A 25,505-nucleotide genomic window follows, 5' to 3' on the forward strand; every position below is an offset into this window, starting at 1 on the left:
CTGAGACCTACCCTGAAAGTTCTGGAAAAGAAGGGAAGAAATCTGTTACTTACAGGAAGGAAGCTTCCTAACGAGGCATCTTGTTTCCCCTCCCAGATGTTGCTGAACATTTGCAGTGAGTCTCAGGGGCTGGAGAGACTTCTATCAGGAAATGAGCTCCAATCTCTAGTGATTGCCACTACCTGTCTTCGGGAGCACAGTTGCTGCTTTTGGAAGGAGCCCACCTTCTGTGTGCTGAGGGCAATCTCCAAGGCCCAGAACCTTGGCATCATTGAATACCTGCAGGGTATGACCCCAGGAGACCAGGGGTGGGATATGGGCCTACTTTCTACAGTGAGTCCCTGGAACCAAAAAAAAGAAATGGATGAACAGGATCTTCAGGGACGCCCACCTGTGCCCAGTCGACGACCTTTTGCTTGGTTTCCTTTGCCCAAGTGCTTTTATTATTTATTTTGGTGCTCCCCTGGGGGAGGGAAGGAAAGGGGAACTCAACTACCATCAAACACACACAACAGATAATTTGTATATTTATTATCTCAGCTGTCTCTTTGAGATGGACATTAATGGCATTTTGTGATGGGGAAAACAGAGACTGAGAGTAGTATAAGAACATGCTAACGTCCCCAGCGCACAAACGGGAGGGTCATATCCTAAGTTTGGGGATGCCCGATCTCCTTTTGGCTCTGCTCTGGGCAGCATATGTAGGGAGTAAGGCAGTAGATATTGTGGCCAGACAGCTGAGGTGTGGACCCCAGCTCTGCCCTCCTGTTCTCTTAGCTGAGTGACCTCAGGCATGTATGTGCCTGTGTGCCTCAGTTCTTTTATCTGTAAAATGGGAATAGCAACCCCTTGCCCTGTGATCTGCCTTTCCCATGACAGAGGACATCAATCAGTGACAGGTGACCCAGTTCAGCAAGCCCACTGCCCTCTTACAACTGAGCCCAAGACCCAAAGTCAGCCCCAGTTCAGGGCTTCAAGGCTCCTGGTGAGGCCAGGGCCTAGTGGTAATGGCCCTGAGCTGAGCTGGTCCTAAGAAGCTCAGCAACCCAGGTACCCCCCATAGGCTAGAGTCAGAGAGCCCTGAGAAAAAGCTGTGTGTGACGACAGGGGTCTCTCACTGTGTCATTACTGTTAGTTGTCCAGGACAATAACTAGAAAGGAAAATTCCCACCTTGGTGGAAAGCCTGCTGCCTGGAGTACCATGCCCAGGACCCCCTTAGGGGAATGGGTAGTTTCCATGGGTGTACAGGCCGAGGAGAAGGTCTGACCTGGCAATTACCTGCCAAACCTGTGGCTCTTGGGGCTACCCTGTCCGGCGTATGGACTGTGGGGAGTTATCTGAAGCCTTGCAGCTGGGGGACAACATGTGTTAACTCAAGTTCTCATAGACGCTTTTGCTGATCCGCTGGTGTGGATTTCCTGGTACTCAGCTTCTTCTAGTAAAAGACCCCTGAAAACAGTGATCCATCAAAATACAAATCCAAAGACATCTCTCTTCTGACTCATATCTTCCCTTGACTTTTCACAGCTCTGGGTAACCAGCAAGGTCCACGGTCGGGGCCCACAAATGAGCTGGCCCTGTTCCTCCCCCTCCCCTGGGGCCCCCATTTCTGGGTGTCAAGCCCCTGGATATCTTAGTGGCTGTCTTTTTGCCCCTCGTCTTCTTCCATACTCTTCTATCCTTCCCTGAACTTTTTATCAAGCTGATTTCTGCTCATCTCCCAGCGTTGCTTCCTTAAGAAGGTCTTTCGCAGTGCTCAGGTCTTTCATCTTGTAGCCCATTACCTAACGGACCCAGCCCCCTCCTGCATGCTGGGGATTAAGAGCAGACAGCTAAGAGGCTTCCTTCCTCTTCCTGTTTTGCCTGCTCTCCATCTGCGTCTGCACAGTGTGGCTCTTAGGATGACACTTCCCGTGGGGGAGACCTCTTGATTCAAGACCCAGCAGGAAAATGTTTTGAGTTAATTCTCATTTACATCTTGATATATACAGTTTAAAGGAGTGTGGGGAGGGGATGACCATGGTAGGAAAGCTATTGCCTCCAAACTTAACAGGTTCATTTTTTCTCTGGCAGCCATGGATTGCATCAAACTGTCCCTTCAGAATCTCTCCAAGCTTGCAGACGCTCTCCCTGCTCCCGAGGTGAGCGAGTCCGTGAACCTCATCTTGGGCTTTGTGAAGGACTCCTACCCCGTCTCCTCAGCTCTGTTCCTAGAGTTTGAGAATGGAGAGGGCTACCCTCTTCTCCTCAAAGTGCTGCTTCGGTAAGTGATTGTACCTGGTGGGGAAGACACTGGCAAAGTCTAGGTCCTCCGTATCATTTGGGTTGCTTTGGAGAAAGAGATATTGAGGCTTTTTTGAATGTCTTCTGAAACACAAATTTCCATGGAGCATGCCAGAGAGACTTTTACTGCAAAAATAATTCATGGTGCATCAGGGTTTGGGAGCCACTGCCTTTGAGAACTGATGGGGACTGTGAGAATAGTTTTATCAAAGTCATTTGGTGGTATTATCACATGCACACATGTGGGCTTGACAGCCCCGTATCAGAATCCACAGCTCTGTGTTGGAGGGCTTTCTGGGACTGTTGTCACCAGCTCTGCCTGTATGATTGGGAGCTGGAAGTACTGAGGGTTCAACAACCCTTAAATGCAGCCCTCAACCATGGACTGGCAGGAGCTGACGCATAACTACCCAGCAAAGTTGCCCCTTGGGTGGGGTATCTCCCCTGACTTCCAGAGCCCCCAGACACATAAAACTCCCAATTGCCCAACAAGGTGCTTGCTTGTACTGGCTTCCTTCCCTCCTCCTCTTAGGCCCTCTCCCTTGGTAGTGTTTTTGCTTCAATTCCCAGATAAGCCACCTTCTCTCTCTCAAATCCTTGAGCATGGGAAACCCAAATGAAGACACCACTGAGCTGAGTCTGGACTGATTTCCTCTGCTCTGCCTTGCCATATTATTTTCGGATTGGATACAAGGATTGGATAAGCCAAGAGATGGAACTCAAAGAAATTCCTTGATTGTTCCAACTTGTCCATTGTTCTTGGGGAAGCTGGTTAAGGACATGGCCACATGTATCCCTTGCACTTTGCTCTATTAATATGAGAAGCCCTTCTCATCATGGGGCATGGCTTACCACTGTGCCTCACAGACTTCACTGAAGAGCCAGGTTTCTAGTCTAGAGGGGCAATTTGGATGAGGGGGCTGAAGCCCTAAGAGGATGTGACTAAATGGCAATGAATGCCTTGAGGATATTCCTCCAAATGCACACCAAGAATAAATGTTCCTATGGGGTTGCCACGTTTTACATTAGGCTGGACCATGACCAGCTGGCTACTGCTCCCATGGAGGTCCATGTCATAGCAGTTCTTGAAGATTTCTTTGGTTAAATGGATGGTTGGTTTTCTCCAGACTTCTTGTAGAAGCCAGGAGGGGGAAAAGAGCCTGCTCTAAGGAGTAGCACGAAGGACCTGTCTCAGCTCATTTTTTTTTTCTGTGTTACCTGAAGTCATATTGCAGGCTCTTTTGCTTTTGACATGGCACAGCTGGAATAAGACTTAGTGAGAGAGAGAGAGAGAGAGAGAGAGAGAGAGAGATCCTTCTCCATATGAAGAGTAAGGTACCCATCTACACTTAAGTAGCTAAAAATGCAAACAGTACTCAACCTTGACATAAGCATTAAGAAGGTCTAACAGGAGAGACCTGGCAGGGGACCATGGGGAGAGGAAGGGGGAAAGAGAGTGGGGGAGAGTGAGGGACACAGATCAAGGGAGACTACTGAATGCTGAAAACGAACCATGGACTGAAGGGGGAGGGGGAGTGAGGGAGGGGGTGATAGTCATGGAGGGGGCCACTTGTGGGGAGAAGCACTGGGTATTATATGGAAACCAATTTGACAATAAACTATTAAAAAAAAAAGAAGTCTAATAAAGTTGGATTACTTCCCAAGACATTTGTTTGCCCATTTGAAATATCAAATCTCTCATTTTGAGGGTGTCCCTGCTCTCCTGGTGCAAAGTCTTTTGTGATGGTTTCAGCCACAGAAAGCAGCCTTCCCATGAGCAAACGCAGTAGCTCTTCACAGGTTTCTCTATATCGTGATTGCACATCCTTATAGCTACGACTGACATGTGCAAACAGAGTGACTTTCATCCAGGGCACTCCCCTTGTCTTTTTGGTGCCCCCTGGTGGAGACCTCTGGGGTCTCCACCAGCATTGGGGTCTGCATTGCCCCTGCATCCCTGTGAGCAGCATCATGAGCAAAGATGGCTGCCCTGCCCACGAAGTCCAAGGAGCTGGCCTCGTCTGTCCCTGCAGGTACGATGCGCTGGCGCAGAGTGAAGTGGACCCCCACCTGGAGGAGCTCCTCGAGCTGTTGATGTGGCTGACTACCTGTGGGAGGTCAGAGCTCAAGGTGTTTGACAGTGTCACATACCCTCAGCTGGAAGGCTTCAAGTTCCATCATGAGGCTTCTGGTGGGTCATTTTATGTTTCCGGGGGCCTGGCGCTGTGCCCTGACAAATCCTACCCAGGTCTTTCCTTGACTCTTTGTGAAGAAACCAACACTTGGCACCTGTCTGTCACTCTGCAGAGGTTACCTGTGGATTTAAAATCTCTCCTTTATATACTTTTTAGATGTCTTGGTGGGCTTTAGAGGAGAGGTTTGCTTAATAAGGGCAAAGACCTTCTTGAGTAATGGCAGGAGACTTGGGTCTCCACCCCCGCCTCTGCCATGACTTACTCTGCAACATGTGCTTGTACATAAGGGCTGATGGCCCTGAAATGGCCACCCAGCCTCGGAGTCAGGCTTTCTTAGTTCTTTGAGCCTGATTGTTTGATTGATGAATTCTGTGCAGCAGCCATTCTGCCCCCGGTGAGGCACCCGTGTGACCAAGCAGGTATCTGCTCCCTAAAATTTCTCTGTGGGGACTGTCACACATACCCTGAACCAAAAGCTCCTCCATAATGGGCTGACCAGTGCATCAGGCACAGTGATGACACCCTGCAGGTGGGTCGGGTCTGTCAGGGTTAGTCAGGAAACCATGCACAGAAGGCCCCATTCAGTTTGGGTTTCAAGGCTAAGAGTGGGTTGCCCAGATAGGAAGGAAGAGGAGAAAGTTTAAAGGCAGAAAGTACTGCCTGGAGAGAGAAATGGTGACCACAAATATCTGGGGTCTGGGGAAACGACTGGAGAGTGAAGGCTGCAAGGCTGGAGGGCCAGTTCAGGAAGGGGCTTTGGACAGAGCTCCAGCAGATACACAGGGAAGTTTCTAGACTGGAGACAAGTTTCAGAAACATCTCTGGGTCTGAAGCAGAGAGGGCTGGAGGCAAGGAGTTCTCTGATGGAGTAAAAGGAGGGGATGGCTTCAGAAGGTATCTGTATTTAACTGCTCATCTAGAAATGATACTGACTTTGCTTAGTAATTTTAACTTTATTTATCTAAGTATTTAAAATTTTTTTAAATGTGCCTTTATTTAAAATTTTTTTTTTAATGTTTTTAATTTATTTTTGAGAGACAGAGACAGCACGAGCAGGAGAGGGTCAGAGAGAGAGGGAGACACAGAATCTGAAGCAGGCTCCAGGCTCTGAGCTAGCTGTTAGCACAGAGCCCGATGCTGGGCCCGAACTCGCAAACCGTGAGATCATGACCTGAGCCAAAGCCAGCCTCTTAACTGACTGAGCCACCCAGGCACCCCAAAAAATGTGCATTTATTTTTGAAGAAGAGAGACAGAGTGTGAGTGGGGGAGGCGCAGAGAGAGACACACACACAGAATCTGAAACAGGCTCCAGGCTTTGAGCTGTCAATACAGAGCCTGACTCGGGTCTCAAACTCACGAGTCTTTAAGTCATGAGCCAAAGTCACATGCTTTACTGACTGAGTCACTCAGGTGCCACAACATCATTTGATTTTAATGAATTAAAACCAACCCTCTAGCCCAGTCCTGCCCAGTGGAAATATAATGGGAGACATATCACATAATTTTTAATGGTCTAGTAGCCATATTTAAAAAAAAATATGAAGAAACAGTTTATTTTTCATAATATATTTTATTTAACCTAATATACCCAAAATATTACCATTTCAATATGTGGTCAATTTAAATAATTATTAATGCCCTTTTTTTGGCCTTTTTTCCATGCTATGTCTTGGAAATCCAGTGTGTATTTTTACACTCACGGACCATCTCAGTTGAGAGGGCCACATTTCCAGTGCTCTGTGAGCACGTCTTGGACAATGCAGCCCCAGCCTTGCTCACACTCTGGGCAGCTGGCTTTCCTGGACTTCTGATAGACGTTTACCCACAGGAGCTAGAAAATAGAAAGTGAATGCTATTTCCCGATAGTCATGCAAGCATGTATTTCTGGGCACAGGCAGGAGAAATGACCTGCAGGATTATTCCTTCTTTCATCTCCAGGCGTGACTGTTAAGAATCTTCAGGCTTTCCAAGTCTTACAGAATGTTTTCCAGAAAGCCAGCGACCCTGTCCTCTGCACCAAGGTCCTGTCAGCCATCAGGACCATGTGGGCCTGGAACGCCCGCAACTTCTTCCTGCTGGAGTGGACCCTGCAGCCCATCTCGCAGTTCGTGGAGATTGTGCCCCTGAAGCTGGCCCCGGTGCAGAAGCAATTCTTCCAGCTGCTGGAGGCCCTGGTTTTCGAGCTGCATTATGTGCCCCATGAGATCCTGCGGAAGGTGCAGTGCCTGATCAAGCAGAGCCCCGAGTCACCTTGTACCCTCATGGCCCTGCAGAGTGTCCTCAGGATAGCCGGCAGGGACCTGCTCTTCACTGACATCTTCCGGGACTCGGGTCTCCTGGGGCTGCTGCTGGCCCAGCTGCGGAAGCGGGCCAAGATCCTGAGGAAGTCAGGTGACTCCCAATTGGGAGCCTCAGGAGGGTTGGGGGGAATGGGCTGGGAGTCTGAGTGCCACTCCATCCCCCGTCAACATCACAGAAAAAGCGAGCGTCCCCACGCTACCTGGCAATATGAAGGTCAGAGAAGGTACCTTGGGGCATGTGGCTTCGAAGGGCAGGCAGCCTCTCTGTTTGCTTTACCTCGATTGATCTTCCCCATGAGGAGGCCAGAGGGATGGGAAGAACTTTAAACAGACTCATGGGGCTGAGTCGGTCTGATGAATTCTCAGCTTGCAGATACCTCCTGCCCCAGATACTGTCTGCTATGTAGATGTATGTAGATGGAGAGACATCAGGAGGCCAAGGGAGCTCAGGGAGTCCTGGGGCTCGGCAGGCAGAGCTTGGGGGACCTGTGTATGTGTGTGGTCAGCTGGTACATGGTCTCCCTCTCTAAGCCTCATCCCACTTTTGTGTGCCCTGCTGGGCTGTGCACCTGTGGCTCCTTGGAAACGTCCCTTCACCCCTACCTTGGGCTCTCAACCTCAGCAGCCTCTTCAGGGTCCCCTCCGTCCAGGCGGGAGTGCTGGTCTGGGCTCTCTCGCTGCCTAGCCACCACCTGTGTACCCACTCTGCTGGGGCTGATCTGTGGTTTGTCCACAACCCCCACCTCCACCAGTTTGCAGAGAGGAGCCAGGGCGTGAAAACTCTTTTCCCAATTCTTTCTGGCTTTCCTTCACTCTGTCTGCACCTGCACTTCTGGGATTTCAGCCTGGAGGAGGGGACTCAGACACTGAATTCAGCCACTTACTTCTCCCTACCTTTTGGCCTTTTCTCCTGCACTGGCTGGCAGGGGCTGAGGGCTCTAGAGCCACTGGCCACTTTGGGGATTGGGCTTCAGACTCAAGCTAAAGTCATCAGTCTGTCTGCCCATGGGCCTGTGTGATGAGAAAATGCTGAGTGAGAGAGTGTGGGCTCTGGGACCGAACAGCCCTGGAGGGGAATCCTGGTTATGTTACTTATGAGCTGAGTGATCCTGAGCAAGTTATTTAACCTCTCTGAGCCTGTTTCTTCTTCTGTTAAATGGGTGCAAAAATATCTACATCATAGAGATATAGTAGGAATTAAATGAAGAAATACTGACAAGGTTTCACTGCTCTGTCTGGAGAAGAAGAGTTCAAGTGCTCAAGGAATGTGAGTTAGTCTTGTCCCCCTAGCTTCTGTGTTACTGCATCTAGGACTGAGCTAGACAGGCACCTTCGGGATGCCAGGAAGGACTCACATCTCCCTGGGAGTATATGCAAATAGGGTCAAGATTGAAGATGGGGATCTCCCGTCTTTACACATCTGAGCCTCTGGGCCAGGCCTTGGAGAATATTTTGCTATGTGCTTTTCCCCCACTGCCCTTTGCACAGTCTTTGTGTTTAATGTTTCCATGTTACATTCCTGCAATATTGCTTCTTAGCTGCCTGATATTGAATTTGCTTTTCAATCCAATCCCCAGACCTATCACCATTCCCAGAAGAACTATTCTGTGAGCTGCTGTATCCAGTCTTTCTTTGTGCTTTCTGTTGTTAAATGTTTCTTATTCTTCTTAGATACCTTGTCTCCCGGTGAATAAACTACCTTCATTCATTCATTCATTCCCCAAGCTTCCCCCTTGGGTCAGGCACTTTCCTGGCAGTGGGGATTCATTTGTGAACACCCAGGCCTGGTTTAGGGTCATGAATCTAATGGAAACACTTATCCACTCCAGAATCTGTCAATCATCTCCATCCTCAGGGGTGAGCTGACGTGTCCTCCTTCACAGGCATGAGTGGCCAAGTATAAAACTGTCCAAGTGAAAGTGAAAGAGGCGGGGCTTCAGACATCACGTAGGGTAGTGGTTCTCAGCGGTGATCCTCTGACCAGCTCCATCAACATCATGTGGGAACTTAAGAAAAATACAGTTATACGACCCCATCTAAGACCTCCTACACTAGAAATTCTAGGGAAGGAGTCCAACTTCTGGATTTCAACAAGCCCTCCAGGGGATTTTAATGTATTCATGTTGGAGATCCATGGTATAAGGGGTTATAGGGTTAAATCTTATAAATTAGGATGCACACTCACTTATAACAGAAGCATTCTGTTCTCATTTCCTTATAAGTATGGAAAACTATGAAACCAGAGATTTGAGATCATCCAATGGATACTGAAGATTTTATTTATTGGTTCTTAAACATGCCAGGAAACAAAGAGTCCATGCTTGGTGTCCTGGATCCAGAGAGAGAACTGACCTGTGTGATGCTGAGAACTGTGGTCACGCTTCTGAGAGGCTCAGTCAGGAACGCAGGTAAGGACGGTCCGAACCTCATCTTGTCACTGCTTGGGAAGCACTAACTGTCTCCAGCGGCTTACGTCAGCCTTCAAAGGTTAAACCCAAGCAATAGCCAGCACTAAGGTTGTTGCTAATGTCCATTTGCTGGTTGATGTCCAGTGCTCATCAGTTAATATGTAGACATCTGGGTTGGCAGCTTTTACTTTTAAGGCTCCTAATTACGGTTGGGATAGAGATATCCTAAAGAGATGTCCTGGATTTATGAGACCACAGAATGCTCCCCCTCTTTCAAGTAAAACCTATTACTATCCTGCTGCACCAGCTAACGTGCTTTTAAAAAAATCCAAATCAATTACTCCAAAACTAGGAGTAAAGGAAACGAATCATTTTTAAAAGCTTCCAGCTCATGATGGACTCAATAGCTCCATCCATCTAAAATATTTTTGGTTTCTTAAGATCATGTGGCTTCCGTGTGTGAGTGTGTGTGTGTGTGTGTGTCTGTGTGTGTGTGTTTAGTGGGTGCATTAACTATATACACATATACATTATGTTATGAGGTGGGTGTATCAACAATCTGACATCAGTGAGCTTGGTGATTTGGGGTGCATTTATCTGAGGCCCTCATACATCAACTATGCCAAATATGAATGAATAGTTCATATGCAGAGGGTCTCTAATGTTCGAAAAAGGTTCCCTGGAGGTGCTGATTAAAATGCATATTCCTAGGGGCACTTGAGTGGCTCAGTCAGTTGAACATCCAACTCTTGACTTCAGCTCAGGTTATGATCCCAGGGTTGTAGGATTGAGCCCCGCATTGGGCTCTATGCTGAGTGTGGAGCCTGCTTAAGATTCTCTCTCTCTCTCTCTCTCTCTCTCTCTCTCCCTCTCTCTCTCTCTCTCTCTCTCTCTCTTTCTCTCAAATTAAAAAAAAAACGCATATTCCTAGGCTCACTCCCAGAGATTTAATAGGTAGCTGGTCAAGAAGGAGCTCAGGAATCTACTTTTACCAGGCGTCCAAGGTAATTTCCATGTAGGGGTACCGGGCCCCATAATTGGAGAAATCCTTTCTCACAGAGTCAACCTGCTTCAAATCTACATCAGGCCACTTGAATTTCCAGTTGCTTCCTAGTTCTTATTCCACATGTGATTCAGTTATGGTTTGTTTGCAGTAAGAATTCTGGAGAGAAGAGAGAACATTACCATTGACCCTGGATTAGGGTATTAAGTGGCAATAATAGACAGAAGTATTGTCTAGTTAAAGTTTGGATTAGGTTTCTAAAAATCTAGTTAACTGCACTGAAAAATTGAAAAAAAACTTCAAAAACAAAATTTTCACAGAATAAAAAGTAAAGGTTTTAATTTTATTTATCTGTTTTGGTTTTGGTTTTTGTTTTTTGTTTTTTTTTTCTTTTTTTAGTTCTCTGTTCCACTATTTCTCTTTTCCTTTTCTAGTTTTAACAGTGGGTGTGGATTTTGGGGGGGGGAAATGTTTCTTTTAAAGAAATTTTTTATTTAAAAAATTTTAATGCTTATTTATTTTTGAGAAAGAAAGAGACAGAGTGCAAGCAGGGGAGGGGCAAAGAGAGAGGGAGACGCAGAATCAGAAGCAGGCTCCAGGCTCTGAGCTATCAGTGCAGAGCCAGACGTGGGGCTGAAACCCACCAACCAGGAGATCATGACCTGAGCTGAAGTCAGACGCTTACCGACTGAGCCAGCCAAATACCTCAAAAAAGAGTTCCAATGGGCAGAAGAGACACAATGAAAGGGAACAAAACAAACCCGGAGTTGCAGGAGAGAGCTTTCCTTGTCATTAGAACTCAGGTGCCAACGCCCTGTTGCTCCAGCCCCGTACTGTCTGGTCCACAGTTGTCCTGAAAGACCACGGCATGGTGCCCTTCATCAAGATCTTCCTGGACGTTGAGTGGTACCGGGAGTCCTCACTCAGCATCTTGGAGCAGCTCTCAGTCATCAACGCGGAGGAGTACATGAGCATCATCGTGGGCGCTTTGTGCTCGTCCACTCAAGGGGAGCTGGAGCTGAAACTGGATCTCCTGCAGGTGACATCAGTCTTCCTTTGTGCTGGGCTTTCCCGCAGACATGCAGCTGGTGACCAATTGGCATGTGCGCATGCGTTGTTCCCTCATTCAGTCGGTCACTGTATTGTACGGGTAGGGTAGTGCCGTAACAAAGAAATCCTACATCCTCAGTAGCCTGACACATTGGCGGTTTCCTTCCTCTGTATAGTCCAATCAGTGATGGGGGAGGGGATACCATTCAGGGACAGCTGTCACCTTGGCATCGAATCCAGCCAGCAGACAAAGAATTGCACAAGGTGTTCTGCCGTCCTGGTGCTGGCACACGTCAATTTCTGTCCAACTTCCTTTGGGCACAGCTCATTTGGATGCAGTGGGTGCCAGGAAATAAGTCTTCCAGCAACACTGTAAACTGTGGAAGTAGAGTCTGAATCAATGGAGGCCAAGCAGCTGCCTTGTTTACTTGACCAGCATTTAGGGTCCACCCTCTACCAGCTTGGGACACACAGTTGAATGAGATATAGCCCTTGCCATCCGGGAGCTCATAGACTGGAACTCATGATAAGTGAGCAGAATGGCAACGCAATGCGGTAATGCCCTGGAAAGTACTGAGTGCAGAGGAGTAAGAGAGCCCACCCCTGCCTTGCGTGTTGAGGAAGGCTTGCAGAGGAGGGTGTTTGAGCTGGGAAGATGGAATAAGAGGCAGGGGCCCAGAGGGCACAAATGGGAGGAGTAAGCCTAGGGTGTCACTTGGGTGTAACAAAGACGAGTATAGGTTTTTGTTTCTATAGGATGGCTAACAATCATCAAATTATCTTCAAACAATTAGAATGATAATAAATGTCATCAGCACCATGCCTTCTTCCTTACAGCTTTCACAATTTTGTTGGTCTTGCTTTTCCATTCCTTTTATCTTTGTGGCCTTACACAGTTTGAAAAATTCCCTTTCTTTGGCTATATGCCATTTAAGAGAAGAGCAGATGTAAATGCAAATATCCCTCAGGAGCTGACTTGGGGACCTGTCACGTATACATGCAACACAGCCCCTTGCCAAACACATGCTCATGTCTCAGTAATGTATGTTGGTCACTGGTGAATTAAAAAAATATGGAGCTGGTCTGACTTCCAAAATTAAACCATCAGACTTACTCGGCCATGCCTCTTTCTGTACAAAACCATTTTAACATTTAGAGAGCAGCGCTCAGTTTCCTTTACCTACTTATCTCTGCAGAGCCAGCCAAGTCATGTGATTGTCAGACACGTGAGTTCCCATCATCAGTCACATGGCCTGAGCCTGCAGTGCTGGGCATGGCCAAAGCATCAGGAGAAACCTATCCAAAAGTGACATTGTTACCATAATTATCATGCATTTCACAGATGACAAGAACCAAAACAGTGATTTAGTTACAGAGCCAAAGGAATTAGTTTTACATGAAATAAAATCAGACTTGGTAAAGGAAGTGAAGGAGCCACGTGAAGGAGTGTAAGAGAAAGACAGACCAAGAATGAATGGCAATTTACAGCTAGGAAGGACTTTAGCTTCATGCGGTCCAATTTTTTGTTTTTATTTTTTTAAATGTTTATTTTTGAGAGAAAGAGAGACAGTGCAAGTGGGGGAGGCAGAGGGAGAGGGAGACACAGAATCTGAAGCAGGCTCCAGGCTCTGAGCTGTCAGCACAGGGCCCGTTGCTGGTCTCAAACCCACAAACCGCAACATCATGACCTGAGCTGAAATTGGATGCTTCAACAACCAAACCACCCAGGCGCCCCCATGTGGTCCAGTCTTAACATTCCAGCAGGGACATGTCCAGGAAGCATCTAATATAAATGAGCTGAGTTTGAATCTAAGATAAGTGACTTAAAATCTAGGGATCTTTCCTTTTTCCCCTCACATGTCTGTCTTCAGCCTGATTTACATTTGCGTTATTCTGATTAGCAACAAAGAAACCATAACCTCAGTATCAGGATTTTGGTTTCCTAGGGGATAAATAATTGGAATCCCCATCTGTTTCTGAGCTTTTCACATTGAGAGTCAAACAGATCCACAGAGAGGAAAGTTTTGGGTTTACTTTGCTTGGAGGGAACAAGTGTTTCTATGTCGGTTATCCAGAAATGTGCTCTGCTTTGCTCATGGAAAGTTCATCTTATTTACTCTGTAGCCTGGAGGCACCTTATTGGAGTGTCAGCCCTTGGGTAATAGGACTGAATTTCTAGAATTAGCAATGTAAAGCCTTTATGGTGTTTTACAGATTCAATATCATTTCAGAATCACACTATCAAGGGATTAACACTGTGTAAGCTTATTTAACAAAGTCCTACCCCGTGTTCAATGTGCTGCTTCTCCCTGGGTGCCAAGTCACTGCTGGTTGGGGGCTGGTGCGTGTTGCTGCTAGGGCTCTCCCAGGATCAGGGCTGTTGACACTTTGTTGTTCCAGTGGGTGTTGCGGGGACATGGGGCTGTTCCTGACTTGCCAACCACTGGGTCATGTGAGTGACTGTCGGTGTTTTGATGTTCGCTGGAGTCAAATCTAGAATCTGCATTGGTTCCAAATCATCTTGTTGGAATCTGTTGGAACTTTAGAAACAAAGATGTAAAATTAGTTCTTTCTGGCTAGATCTCCCATTTTAGAAGTTGAGGGTGGACTCTGCCCAAAGCATTGTGCCTACAAAGCGAGTCAGACATAGGATGGGAGGGGGGCAGATGAAGGAGTGAGGTGACCTCAAAGGCAGTACCCTCTGCCCCCACCAAAGCTTTGCCATCTTTGACATGCATTTACATCAAGGTGTGACCCTCACTTCCCTTCCCCGAGACCGTCCGCCAGCTGGTTTGGAGGAGAAAATTCCCCCTGAAACACCCAACTTAGGGCGGTGGTTTCCAAAATCCAGTGGCGCTTTCATACCAATACACAAGCGCTTGTGACTTCACCACCTAATTCTGGCAAATGATAATTGAGTTAAAGAATAATGTAGGCAAATGAATTTCCTCTCCACTGCCAGTGGGACTATGATTGGGTTATGCACAAATTCAGATTGATTTGCTAATATACATTTAGCTGTTCAACTCTGTGCTTAATCCCATTACCTCACCAGTCTTCCAGCGTGACACATGGAAAATTATGAGGAATAACAAATAATAGAATGTGAAATAAATCCTGTTAGCCCTAACCTAGTTAGTGCTTTGCAGCAGACATCTATTTTATGGATTCAAGCTGGAGGAATACGAACTCAGAGACGATGACATGGTAACTGAGTTAAGGAGGAGAAAATGTGCTTAACGCTGACCTTTCTCGAGATGTGTCAACCCCAGCCTGATTACTTTGACTTCAGCTGATTAAATTTACTCCCTTACGCAGACTCACAAGCCTACGTGATGCATTATCATGCAAAGTTGAATGACAGTAATGGAGACCCTCGTTCTAGGCCCCCAGTTCCTGACAAATCGTTTTCCGAAGTAGCGCAGTATTTATTTTCCTTTATGGTAGAAATGTTTCTCTTTAGTTGCTATGAAATTAAGCCTTTGTAATTGGATTTTGGACTCTTTACTTTATGACTCTGCAAATATGAAATTAACCCCATCCTAAGAAATAATAGAGCAGTCTAAGTTCTAATGAGATTACCCCCATTTTAGATAATGATCCTGAATTTAATAAATCAAACAAAGCAACAATTAAGGACAGCCATTTCTTTCTCCTCCCCCCTCCCAACAGGAGGAGAAAGGAGCCATGCAGGAATTACAGGGGACAGACCCACTGAGAGACACAGATCGTGAGAAGGACTTTCGTTGGGTTGCTCTGTTTTAACAATGTCTCCTCTCAACACTCTGAGTGATGGAGTCATTTTAAGCAATGTCTGGTGTTAAATTGGATGATTGGAAGGTAGTTTCTTGAATAAGAGGGGAGTTTAGTGGTCATCCAGCACTCAGACAATCGCCTGTAACTTGATTTGTTTGTTTTTTGATCATTCTCCATTTTTCATATTTGTTTTGAAATGTGCCCTTGTGCTAAACAGCAGAGCTCCGTCCAATCCATTTAACTTAAACAACCTCTGAGTGGCTTTAGGAGCCACGGAAAACACTCTCATAAATTTAGATAGCTTAACATCCTAGAGCTTAAGATTTCCCAATGTCTTGGTGATTTATTTATTTTTCATGGCAAGAGTCACATGACCAGGTGTAAGGTCAGATGCAGACAAAGCAATGCACGGCTGTATGAGACACCAGTGTTCATCCTTTCTTGTGGGTTATCAGTCGGTGGGAAGAGGCCAGTTCGAATACACACACTTCAAAGTTAGAGTATGTTTCCAACTTGATGGAAGAAATAATATTCGGTTGTGTTGAGAGTGAGTTGTTCACACAAGGCAGGCACAGATGTAGGAGAGCTGTGTGTGGCCTGTCTTGGCCTCAGAGTCCAGTGGGTGGGCTGTGGGGGCAGGCAGCTGTGCGGATGCTGTCCACACAGAGAAAGGCCTTGCCCTTTGAGATGTCTTAGTGTTGCTACACCATAAGCTTCACACTCACGGAACACCACCCTTCCGGAGAACCTGCTTCAACAGTCTATGCTTCTTTGAAGGACCTGCCTACAAAGTCAACTTTTCCTGGGGTTTCAGCCAAATTCACAAGTAGTTTGGCCATGTCTTCATCCAGGGAGAGAAAGCAAGCCATTATCACTGCCTCCTCCTTCATATTTCATTTTTGCCTCCATCTCTCTGGCAGTTTGGAAAGCCCATTTCCCTGAAGTCTCCCCCATGACTCTGATTTGACCCCCTGTTAGTGGGTGGCCCTGGTGCTGAATTTCTTTTAAAGAACAAAATGACAATTCAGTTTCCCCATGCCATCCTCCTGAGCTGTGGTGGGTAGTCATTGATCTCACCACTGTAAGCTGCGTATTTTTTTTTCCTATAACCAAGAAAAGATCAATTGACTCCTATTGGTAGGATGAATTTTTCTACATTATACTATTATTTGTCCATTTTGAATGTAAGCACAGGCTCTGGCCTTTCATAGATTCTCCTACTTACTATAAACTTTGTTTTTTTAAAAAATATCTTGAAATGTCATAAATGGGACAGTGGAGGTCTTTAAGGATCTCCCTTGTCTTCCTCTTTGAAAGAGTCCTTGGCTGTGGGCATTCAGGTAGTTCTGGCTTATTTTGTGTTCTCCTGCTCCCAAAATGGAGTTGACCTACCGCTGAGCAGCTCAGGTGTCTTGGAGTAGAATATAATATTAGAGAAGAAAATTTGGGTGTTAGGGATATAAGTTATACTGTTTCAGATAAGTTGTGTTGGATTAGGATTGCCAGCATTTAAAGATAGAGCTGGAAAATTACCTTTCTTCGCCCAAAGTGCATGGCTTCATATTTAATAGTTACTTAAAACTTTACTAAGTTTTTGTTTGACTTTCTCTCAATGACAGTTTTAAAATTTGTCCATTCCCTCCTTTTCTTTTCCTGACTGACCAGTTTTCTCTTCGTTCATTAGCTTTCACACATCATGCTGTATAGACTGTCATCCTAAACCATGCATTTAAGACACAGAATCAGCCCCCCAACACACATGCAATCAATTGGGAGTTTCTTTATTTCATACCTTGTCTCAAGCATCTCGGAATTGGCGTGAAATTGTGCCTGCCCAGAAAATCCCTTCTTGTGCCACTAGGGCATTAGAGGATAAAACAATTAACACCTCTCTTGAAAACCTGCTAATGAAACCACAAGTACTGGCCACTCTCTCAGAAGCATACCTAAGATGGACATAAATGGAGTCCCAAGCAACTTTTGTGAATAACAAAAAGGAAAATACTAAAAGCTAGAGGGTTTTAATATTTATCTAAAATCATCCAGTGCCTGGGTGGCTCAGCCAGTTAAGCATCTGACTTCAGCACAGGTTGTGATCTCACAGTTTGTAGGTTCAAGCCCCGCATCAGGCTTTGTGCTGACAGCTCAGAGCCTACAGTCTGCTTCAAATTCTGTGTCTCCCTCTCTCTCTGCCCCTCCCCAACTCATGCTCTGTTTCTGTCTCAATAATAAAATAAAAACATAAACAATTTTAAAAAATAAAATCATCCATACATTCTTCACTTTTAGGTGTGACACTTTCGCACAGAATGAGAATTACTTAAATACAGTCTTTTCTCCCTCCCTCTCTCCCTTTCTTCCTTTATCCCCTATTTTCCTTCCTTCCCTTGAAAACATTGGTTAAATATCTAGTGTACACCACACACTGTACTCAATGAACGGCCCATTGTAAGTGCTCAATAAATGTTTGATTGCAGAAGGGAATAAAAATGTGTCTAGTAAAATCTAAGTGATCTGGAGAAGGTAGATTCTATTATGTATGTTACAAATAGCCTGAGCTGCATACATGATCTATTCTATTTGCCTTTCTTAGGTTTCCTTTCATTAAATGGTTCTCTTCTCTATCTTGATTCCTTCATATTTTCACACCAGATTTTAAGTAGACTCATTTTACTATCTGTCTTCATTTAATAAAGGTACTCATGTTTGCAAAGAGAGGGAGATAAATAATAAGCTACTTTTATGTAGATTTCACCATGAGTCTCCTTTGCACTGTAAGAGATGGTTCATTCCACTCATTCAGCAAATATGTATTAAGTGCATGCTACATTCCACAGCAGTGAGTTGCCTGATCTCACAGAGCTTCAGTCTAGTGGAAGGCTGAGACAATTTTCAAGTCACTTCAGTACAGTGTGACGAGAATTGGGTTCAACAAATGAGAGAGGGCTGTGTGAGCACTTGGCCTGGGGAAGCATAAAGTAGGGGTCAACGAGAGCTTTCTGGAGGGAGATGCGTTGAAGTCAAGATCCAGGACAGTAAAGCAACCTTATACATCAGCATAGACTTTAGCAGCTGCAGTTTGAAAGAAGGCACTGAGGGGCAACTAAAATGAGGAGGAACAATAGAGACATTCCACTGTTTCAGAATCACCCTCAGGTAGCTCGCTGTTCCTGCAACTTGAATAGGCAAGAGCATGTGCAATGCTTTGGCAGGGATGTGTAGGGGCTCTTTGTTAAAAAGTTGTCTCCTGCGCTTTCTTCATTTTTATACTGTTGGTGTTTCAGTCTCTACTCAGGATCCTGGAGACCCCCAAAGGCCGTGCTGCTTTCAGAGTGTCCAGTGGGTTCAATGGACTCCTGTCTCTGCTCTCTGACCTGGAGGGGTCTCTCCAGGAGCCCCCGCTGCAGGCGTCGGGGATGGTGTCCCCCAGCCAGACCCTGGACCTGGTCCTGCACACCCTCTGTGCCTTGTCTGCAGCGTTGCACCTGGACCCTGTCAACAGTGACTTCTTCAAGAAGAATGGGCTTTTTGAGAAGCTGGCTGAGGACCTCTGTTTGCTGGGCTGTTTCGGGGCCCGGGAGGAAGACGGAGCCCCTCTGCACTCCGAGGTGGACACAAAGGCCAGGCCATTTGCTGATCTGCTGAGTGAGGCCTTTGCCTCTGCCAGCCCATTCCCACCCAAGATACAGAGCTGCCTTCAGATCCTCAGCTTTCTGGACAGCATGGCCAGTGGCACCCTCCACCTGCGCAGAGACCTGAAGGAGTCCCCAAGGGCTGGGCAGGACCGAGCTCTGAATGCCCAGAAGGAAGAGGCCGGCAGTGACCTCCAAGGCAACTTCAAGCTGTGGCCAGACCTGGAGGAGAGGTAGAGCTTTGCTGCCTGCTTCTGTAATTGGGTCATCAGTGTATCTCTGTTTCCTGTTTTCCCCCAACTGTCCTGTGCGTGTGCAGTGGGTAGGAAGCCTAGACTGCAACTAGGTGTGCAAAAATGTCATGTGACTCTTTTTTCCCCTTTACATAGATTTAACTTCGACTCCAATCTCCTCTGCCTTTGTGAGCAGGCAGAAGAAAACCACTCTGAGTCAATACATGGTTGGAGGATGCTTTTGAGTTGCACGAGAACCAGGGGGCTTCCCAGATCTTGGAAACCAAGGGCAGAACTCTGCTGATAATCTCACTTTCTCCTTTGGCATCCTTGCTGCTGCTCCTGGGGGCCTTGGTACCTCTGCCTGGCCTCCATGGTGTGCTGGGCAACCTTTGGGGGGCCTTCTCTTACCCACTGCCCTCACCCTTGCCCCTACACTGTCAGGGGATGGGAGGAGGTCCTTTGACTTACAAGATGACCACAGCATCCTTCCCCAAGTCTGATTCTTCCCGGTCTTTCTCACTGCTTCCACCTCCCGTAGCAAAGACAATCATCTCCTCTTACTTCACAGGCCTATCTCCTCCATGACCCCAGACTTTCATTCCTTTAAGACAGAATTCCACTAAAGCAAGGTAGAGCAAAGAACACCCCTCCTACCTTTGGAGGGGCAGAGGAAACCAATGATGGAACACAACAGCAATAGTTGGTTATCTTTTGTATTCTCCCAGGGTAACAACAACAAAACACAAGTTAATATTGCAAGAAACTCTCCCTGCCTACCACCTCTCCAAGCCATCTTACAGTGACTGCCACAGGACACCCTTCTGAAAGACATTGCACATTTTTATCCGAAGATGTTGGGTTGGTCAGATTTCAGCACTGGGGGCTGGTGGTGAGAGGGATGGATGCCAAATATCCATGGAGATAATCATGATTGTTCTCATTTCATCAGCTAATATGTTAAAGTAATTGGTTTCCTAATCTTGCATTCATGCAGATACCAACTTGCTCATGATATATTTATTGCTGGCTTTGATTTGCTAATTTTTTTCCCAAGACTTTTGCTCCTGAGACAGTTTGTCCTTTCACGCTCTTCTCTTGACTGTTTTTACTATAAAGCTTATGGTCGCCTCTTCACACGAGTTGGGCAGTGTTGCCTCTTCCATTCTCCGGAAGAGTTACGTAGATTACTATTTCTATTCCTTAGCTTTGTGATAGAGTCTGCCAGTAAAACCCTCATAAGCCTGGTGTTTTCTTGTTAAGATTTATCTTTATGAGAATAAATTCAGATTTCTTCTTGAATCATTCTTAGTCATTTTTAAAGTTCATTTTCCCATTCCATCTAAGTTTGAATTTACTGGCATAAGGTTGTTCATAATATCCTTTTAACTTTTTGTTCCTGACATGATTGTGTTCATCCTTTCCCCTGCTCCCCAGCCCCCTGGCATTCTTGACAGGGGGCTTATTTATTAGTATGTCCCTTGAAGTACGTGTCAGCTTTTCCTACCTCTCATGGGTAAATTTTCTATTTCTGTCTTTTTCTGTTCATTCTTATTATGTCTTCTCCTTTCTTTTGGTTTATTCTGGTATTCTTCTGAATTTATTGATAAGGAGACTGATTTTCAGTCCTCTTTTTAAATGCAAATGTCTCTTTCACTTTACTTTAGCTGTATCATGCAATTTTCATTATGTTGGACCTTCAATGTTATTTAGTCCTAAATATTTCCATTTCTTTTGTGACTTAGAGTTTCATTCTTGAATCTTGTTAGAATTGTGGATTTCCAAAGTTACAGAGTATTTTATATGGTCATTTTCTTTCATTGTTGATTTCTAATTTTATCATCATGAGAGAAGGTGGACTGGATGATGGTAATTCTTTGAAATTAGTTGAGCTTGACTTTGCAGCCTCCAGTGTGATAAATCTTCCACGTGTGTTTGAAAATAATGCATATATTTTCTAATTGTTAGGGTCAATGTTCTATTTATGTCCTCTAGATCAAATTGGCCAAGTGTCTTTTTCAGATTTTCAGATTAGTCTGTTTGACATATATCAGTTACTAAGATAAGTGAGATATTTTTCATTATATTCGTATATTTGTCAATTTCTGTGAATTTTTACTTTACATATATTTGAGACTATTCAAATCTCACATATTTATAACTTTTATGTCATCTCATGGAATCAAAATTTTTTACCTTATATGGGTGGCTTTCTTTATCTCCAATAGTACATTTTTCCATAAAAACAATTTTTTCTGTGGCACCTGGGTGGCTCAGTTGGTTAAGGGTCTGACTTCAGCTCAGGTCATGATCTCATGGTTTGTGAGTTCGAGTCCTGCATTGGGCTCTATGTTGACAGCTCAGAGCCAGAAGCCTCCTTCAGATTTTCTCTCTGCCCCTCCTGTGCTCATGCTCTGTCTTTCTGTGTCTGTCAATAATAAATAAAAAAGTTAAGAAAATTAAAAACAAAGAAACGATTTTTCTAATAATAATAAGGCTACATCAGCTTTCTTTTGGTTTGTATGGGCCTAGAATTTTTTTAAAGAAATTCTTTTGTTTTAAGCTTTCTGTGTTCTAATATTTTAGGTGTGCTTTTTGTAAATAGTAATGAGCTATTTTTGTTTTTGCTTTATTTTGTCATTCAACCCAGCATGATATTTTTTGGTTACTGAAGTGTGTGTTCTGTTTACATTTTTATAATTATTAATATGTTTGAAATGATTTCTACTTTGTTATTTTGTATTTTCTATTTGTCCCACTTTTTCTTTTGATTTTTTTGTCTTCTTTTGAATTATTAGAATTTTTATTTTTTTATTTAATTTTTCTCATCTACTGTTTTGATCTTATACTCTCTATTTGCCTTTTAGTGGTTATCCTAAAACAATTTAATAGCATCCTCATAATATTTAACGGTTTAGTGTTTACTCTGCTGTTATCTTTATCTTCTTTCCAGTAAATATGTGTTACGTATATAAGTAAACACTTAATATAACTCTTAAATGTATACTTATATTTCTAATGATATATTACTGTTGCCCAATATTAATTTTGCGCAGTCCATCAACCTAACCTAAATCTAATTTTAGCTAACCCATCCAATAAGGCATTTATTCATGTATTTTTTATTGAGGTATAATTGACTCTATAACATTGTATTACTTTTAGGTATAAAACATACTGATTCGATATTGGTATATATTGCAAAATGATCACCACATAAGTCTAGTTAATAACACCCATCACTTCACTAATTACAATGTTTTTCTTGTGATAAGAGCTTTTAAGATTTACTCCCTGTGCAATTTTCAAATATGCAATACCGTGTTATTACCTAGAGTCACCATGCTGTACCGTATATTCCTACAGCGTATTTCTTTTAAAACTGTAAATCTGTACCTTTTGACTCCCTTCATTTATTTGGCCCACCCGATCCCCTGCTTTTGACAACCACCAATCTATTTTCTGTACCTGTGAGTTCTTTTTTATTTTTTAAATTTTAAATTAATTAATTAATTTTTAATGTTTATCTTTGAGACAGAGAGAGACAGTGTGAGCAGGGGAAGGGCAGGAAGAGGGAGGGAGACACAATCGAAAGCAGGCTCCAGGCCTTGAGCCATCAGCACAGAGCCCAGTGCAGGGCTTGAACGCACGAGCTGTAAGATCGTGACCTGAACCAAAGTCAGAGGCTTAACTGACTGAGCCACCCAGGACCCCAAGGCCCTTCTCTTCTTGCTTTACCTTGAGGGAGAATTCCCTTTCTGAGGCTCCCTGATCTTTCTATTCTGGGGGAGGGTGTCTCTGAGGAGACCTCTACCCTGGGGATAGTATGCAGGTCAAGTTGGAATCTCAGTGTTGAGCTTTACTCTTCCAGCTCTTAGAGGGCAGGGAAATAGTTGTCAGCACCAGATGACAGTATCGAGTGATGAGAAGCAGTAGTCTTTCTTTTTTAAAAAATTTTTAATGTTTATTTATTTTTGAGAGAGAGAGAGAGAGACAGAGTGTGAGAAGGGGAGGGGCAGAGAGAGGGGGAGACACAGAATGTGAAGCAGATTCCAGACTCTGAGCTGTCAGCACAGAGCCCAACATGGGGCTCAAACTCACAAACTGGGAGATCATGACCTGAGCTGAAGTTGGACGCTTACATGACTGAGCCACCCAGGCGTCCCACAATAGTCATTTTTTGATGTTTCTGAGAGCTAAACACTGAACACTTATTTTCATTTAATTGCCTCTCAATCCAAGAATTTTACCACTAAAGAAACCAAGGCTAAGAAAGGATACAACATGGCCAAAGTCACACATTTAATAAGGAAATAATAGAGCCAGATTCTGATCCTGGGTCTACTTACAAAACCTGTGTATTGTGTGTTTGTGTGTGTGTTCTCCCTGTTTCTCATGGAAACTCCCACAGTAATGGTGATGATTTCCCAAATGTTTGGACACAATAGCCTCCAGTTTAAAGTTTGGTCTCTACCCTATAGTTGGCATCAGCCTGAATTCTTTATAGATGAATATTTGTATCAGATGTCATCTTGGGTTCATGATGAGTAAGTTTTAAATGTATAGGAGTCAGATTTCATAAGTAGAGCAATTTTTTTCCTCATGAAAAGAAATATATCACCCTTGACCTTCCTTAATGGCTTGAGAAGAAGTGAAACCCTAGTCTGTCATAAGAGAATCTGTAGGGTAAAGGCAGGGCAGTGGGCTGGGACTGGGGACAGGGTGCTCAGCCCTACCCACCACTAACACTTAGCGGGTGACTTGGCTCAGTCCCGTCTGGGCAACGTGGGCCTTGCTCTCCAGGGAGGAGGGGCAGAGGCCTTGGCCCTTCAACTCAGGCCGAACAGTCGACGCCTTAGTGGCCATGCCCCTTGGGCTTGTTGCTTTATCTCCCTGAGCTTTGATTTCCCGATTTGAAGGCAGGGATAATGAGTATCTACTCTGAGGCGCTGTTGTGAGGTGAGGAGTAGAGGTGATAATGGAGCTATCCATAGGGATCCCAGCTGCTGTTTGCTGAGCACTTGTGTGCCTGATGCTGTGCTCAGCTCTCCACAAGCATTAGTTGGTTTAATTAATATAAAAACTATGATTGAAGGAACATCGGTCATGAAACAGAAGTTATATATTAGGGAATTGCCCAAATACATATGTGATATCCAAAATATAGAATATATAATCTCTATGAAACATACATCCCCACACTCATAGCATGCCTATATTTCACACACACACACACACACACACACACACACTCGTATCGCATACCACATACACCCTTCCCATACACACAGCACACATATATTCCACATACATACCACACACACACATACAAACCACAGACACATACATACACACCCCACACTCACACTGCACCCCCACGAATGTCATTCAATGAAGATCAATGAGTGACAGCTGCAGTTGTGACCAACAGTATGCTGACCTTCCCTGGTATTTACCAGATACCGTTACCTGAGATGGATGACATCCTTCTTGGCCAGCTGATCAGCAGTGAGGGTCTGGAGGTGAAGGTGGACAGAGGAGTGGGTCAGGCCATGGTGGGCCTTGTTTGCTCACCACACTAGGCCATTTTAGTTTTACCTTGCAGGGGATGTGAAGCCATGGGAGCCTTTGGGCAGCGCTGTGGAAGGATGGGCTTTGTGGTCTAGAAGGGCCACTCTCTACAACTGGGACCAGAGATGTGCCTCTTCAAAAGCAGGATCACCTCAAAAACAGCCAGCTCTGTTGGCGGTCAGATGGTTTGGTTCCTGCCTTAGCATTTGACCTCTTGTAGCTCCTGCTGGGCCTCATGGGCTGACTTTAGTTCATTATGTCGACAAAAGGAACCATCTCAGTGACCTGTAATCTGAACTTAAGTTGTGGCAGGAATGCACGCCCATAAGGGGACGTGTTTCAGCAGGAAAGCAGTGTGCACCAAGCAAAGATAAGGTTGCACTGGATGCTCTGCAGACCAGAGCCCTCAACAGTCTTTTTTTAAGTTTATTTATTTTTGAGAGAGAGAGAGAGACAGAGCACGAGCAAGGGAGGGGCAGAGAGAGAGGGAGACACAGAATCTGAAGCAGACTCTAGGCTCTGAGCTGTCAGCACAGAGTCCAACACAGGGCTCGAACCCACAGACTGTGAGATCATGACCTGAGCCAAAGTTGGACGCTTAACTGACTGAGCCACCCAGGCGCCCCTCTTTGTACCTTTGTGAAAAACCAATTTTCCATATTTACGTAGGTCTTTTTCTGGACCCCCACTGATCTGTGTGTCTAGCTCTTCCCTTAGTACTGTCTTGATCACCATGGCTGTGTAATAAGTCATAAAACCAGCTCATGTGAGTCCTCCAAATGTATTCTTCCTTTTAAAAACTGCTTTTAATTTCATTGCCTTTGGAGAAGTGTTGAGTAAGAAATTGCTGCGGCTTATGTCAAAGCAGTTGTTGCCTGTTTTCTCCTCTAGGGGTTTGATGGTTTCCTGTCTTACATTCAGGTCTTTCATCCATTTCGAGTTTATTTTTGTGTATGGTGTAAGAAAGTGGTCTAGCTTCATTCTTCTGCATGTTGCTGTCCAATTCTCCCAACACCATCTGTTAAAGAGACCTTTTTCCATTGGATATTCTTTCCTGCTTTGTCAAAGATTA

At 44.9% G+C, this 25,505-nt stretch overlaps 1 protein-coding gene across 12 annotated transcripts in view; it reads left to right on the top strand.

Annotated features, from left to right (window-relative positions):
• The window catches only part of WDFY4 (WDFY family member 4), a 274,355-nt gene that overhangs the window by 33,696 nt on the left and 215,154 nt on the right, over nt 1-25,505 (top strand). For 11 of the 12 annotated variants that reach the window (XR_003905611.1, XM_029932110.1, XM_029932111.1 and 8 more), the window contains exons 6-12: nt 97-286; nt 2,075-2,264; nt 4,318-4,475; nt 6,419-6,871; nt 9,084-9,188; nt 11,040-11,230; nt 18,282-18,862. Coding sequence is in view for 11 of the 12 variants with exons in the window: in XM_029932110.1 (XP_029787970.1) it covers nt 97-286; nt 2,075-2,264; nt 4,318-4,475; nt 6,419-6,871; nt 9,084-9,188; nt 11,040-11,230; nt 18,282-18,862 (1,868 nt within the window). In the remaining variant the exon portion in view is untranslated. Of the gene's footprint in view, nt 1-96; nt 287-2,074; nt 2,265-4,317; nt 4,476-6,418; nt 6,872-9,083; nt 9,189-11,039; nt 11,231-18,281; nt 18,863-25,505 lie in introns of those variants that run through there. The other variant, XM_029932109.1, reaches the window with a different exon arrangement.

Source organism: Suricata suricatta, chromosome 2 (assembly GCF_006229205.1).
Source record: "Suricata suricatta isolate VVHF042 chromosome 2, meerkat_22Aug2017_6uvM2_HiC, whole genome shotgun sequence".
NCBI classification, from domain to species: Eukaryota; Metazoa; Chordata; class Mammalia; order Carnivora; family Herpestidae; genus Suricata; species Suricata suricatta.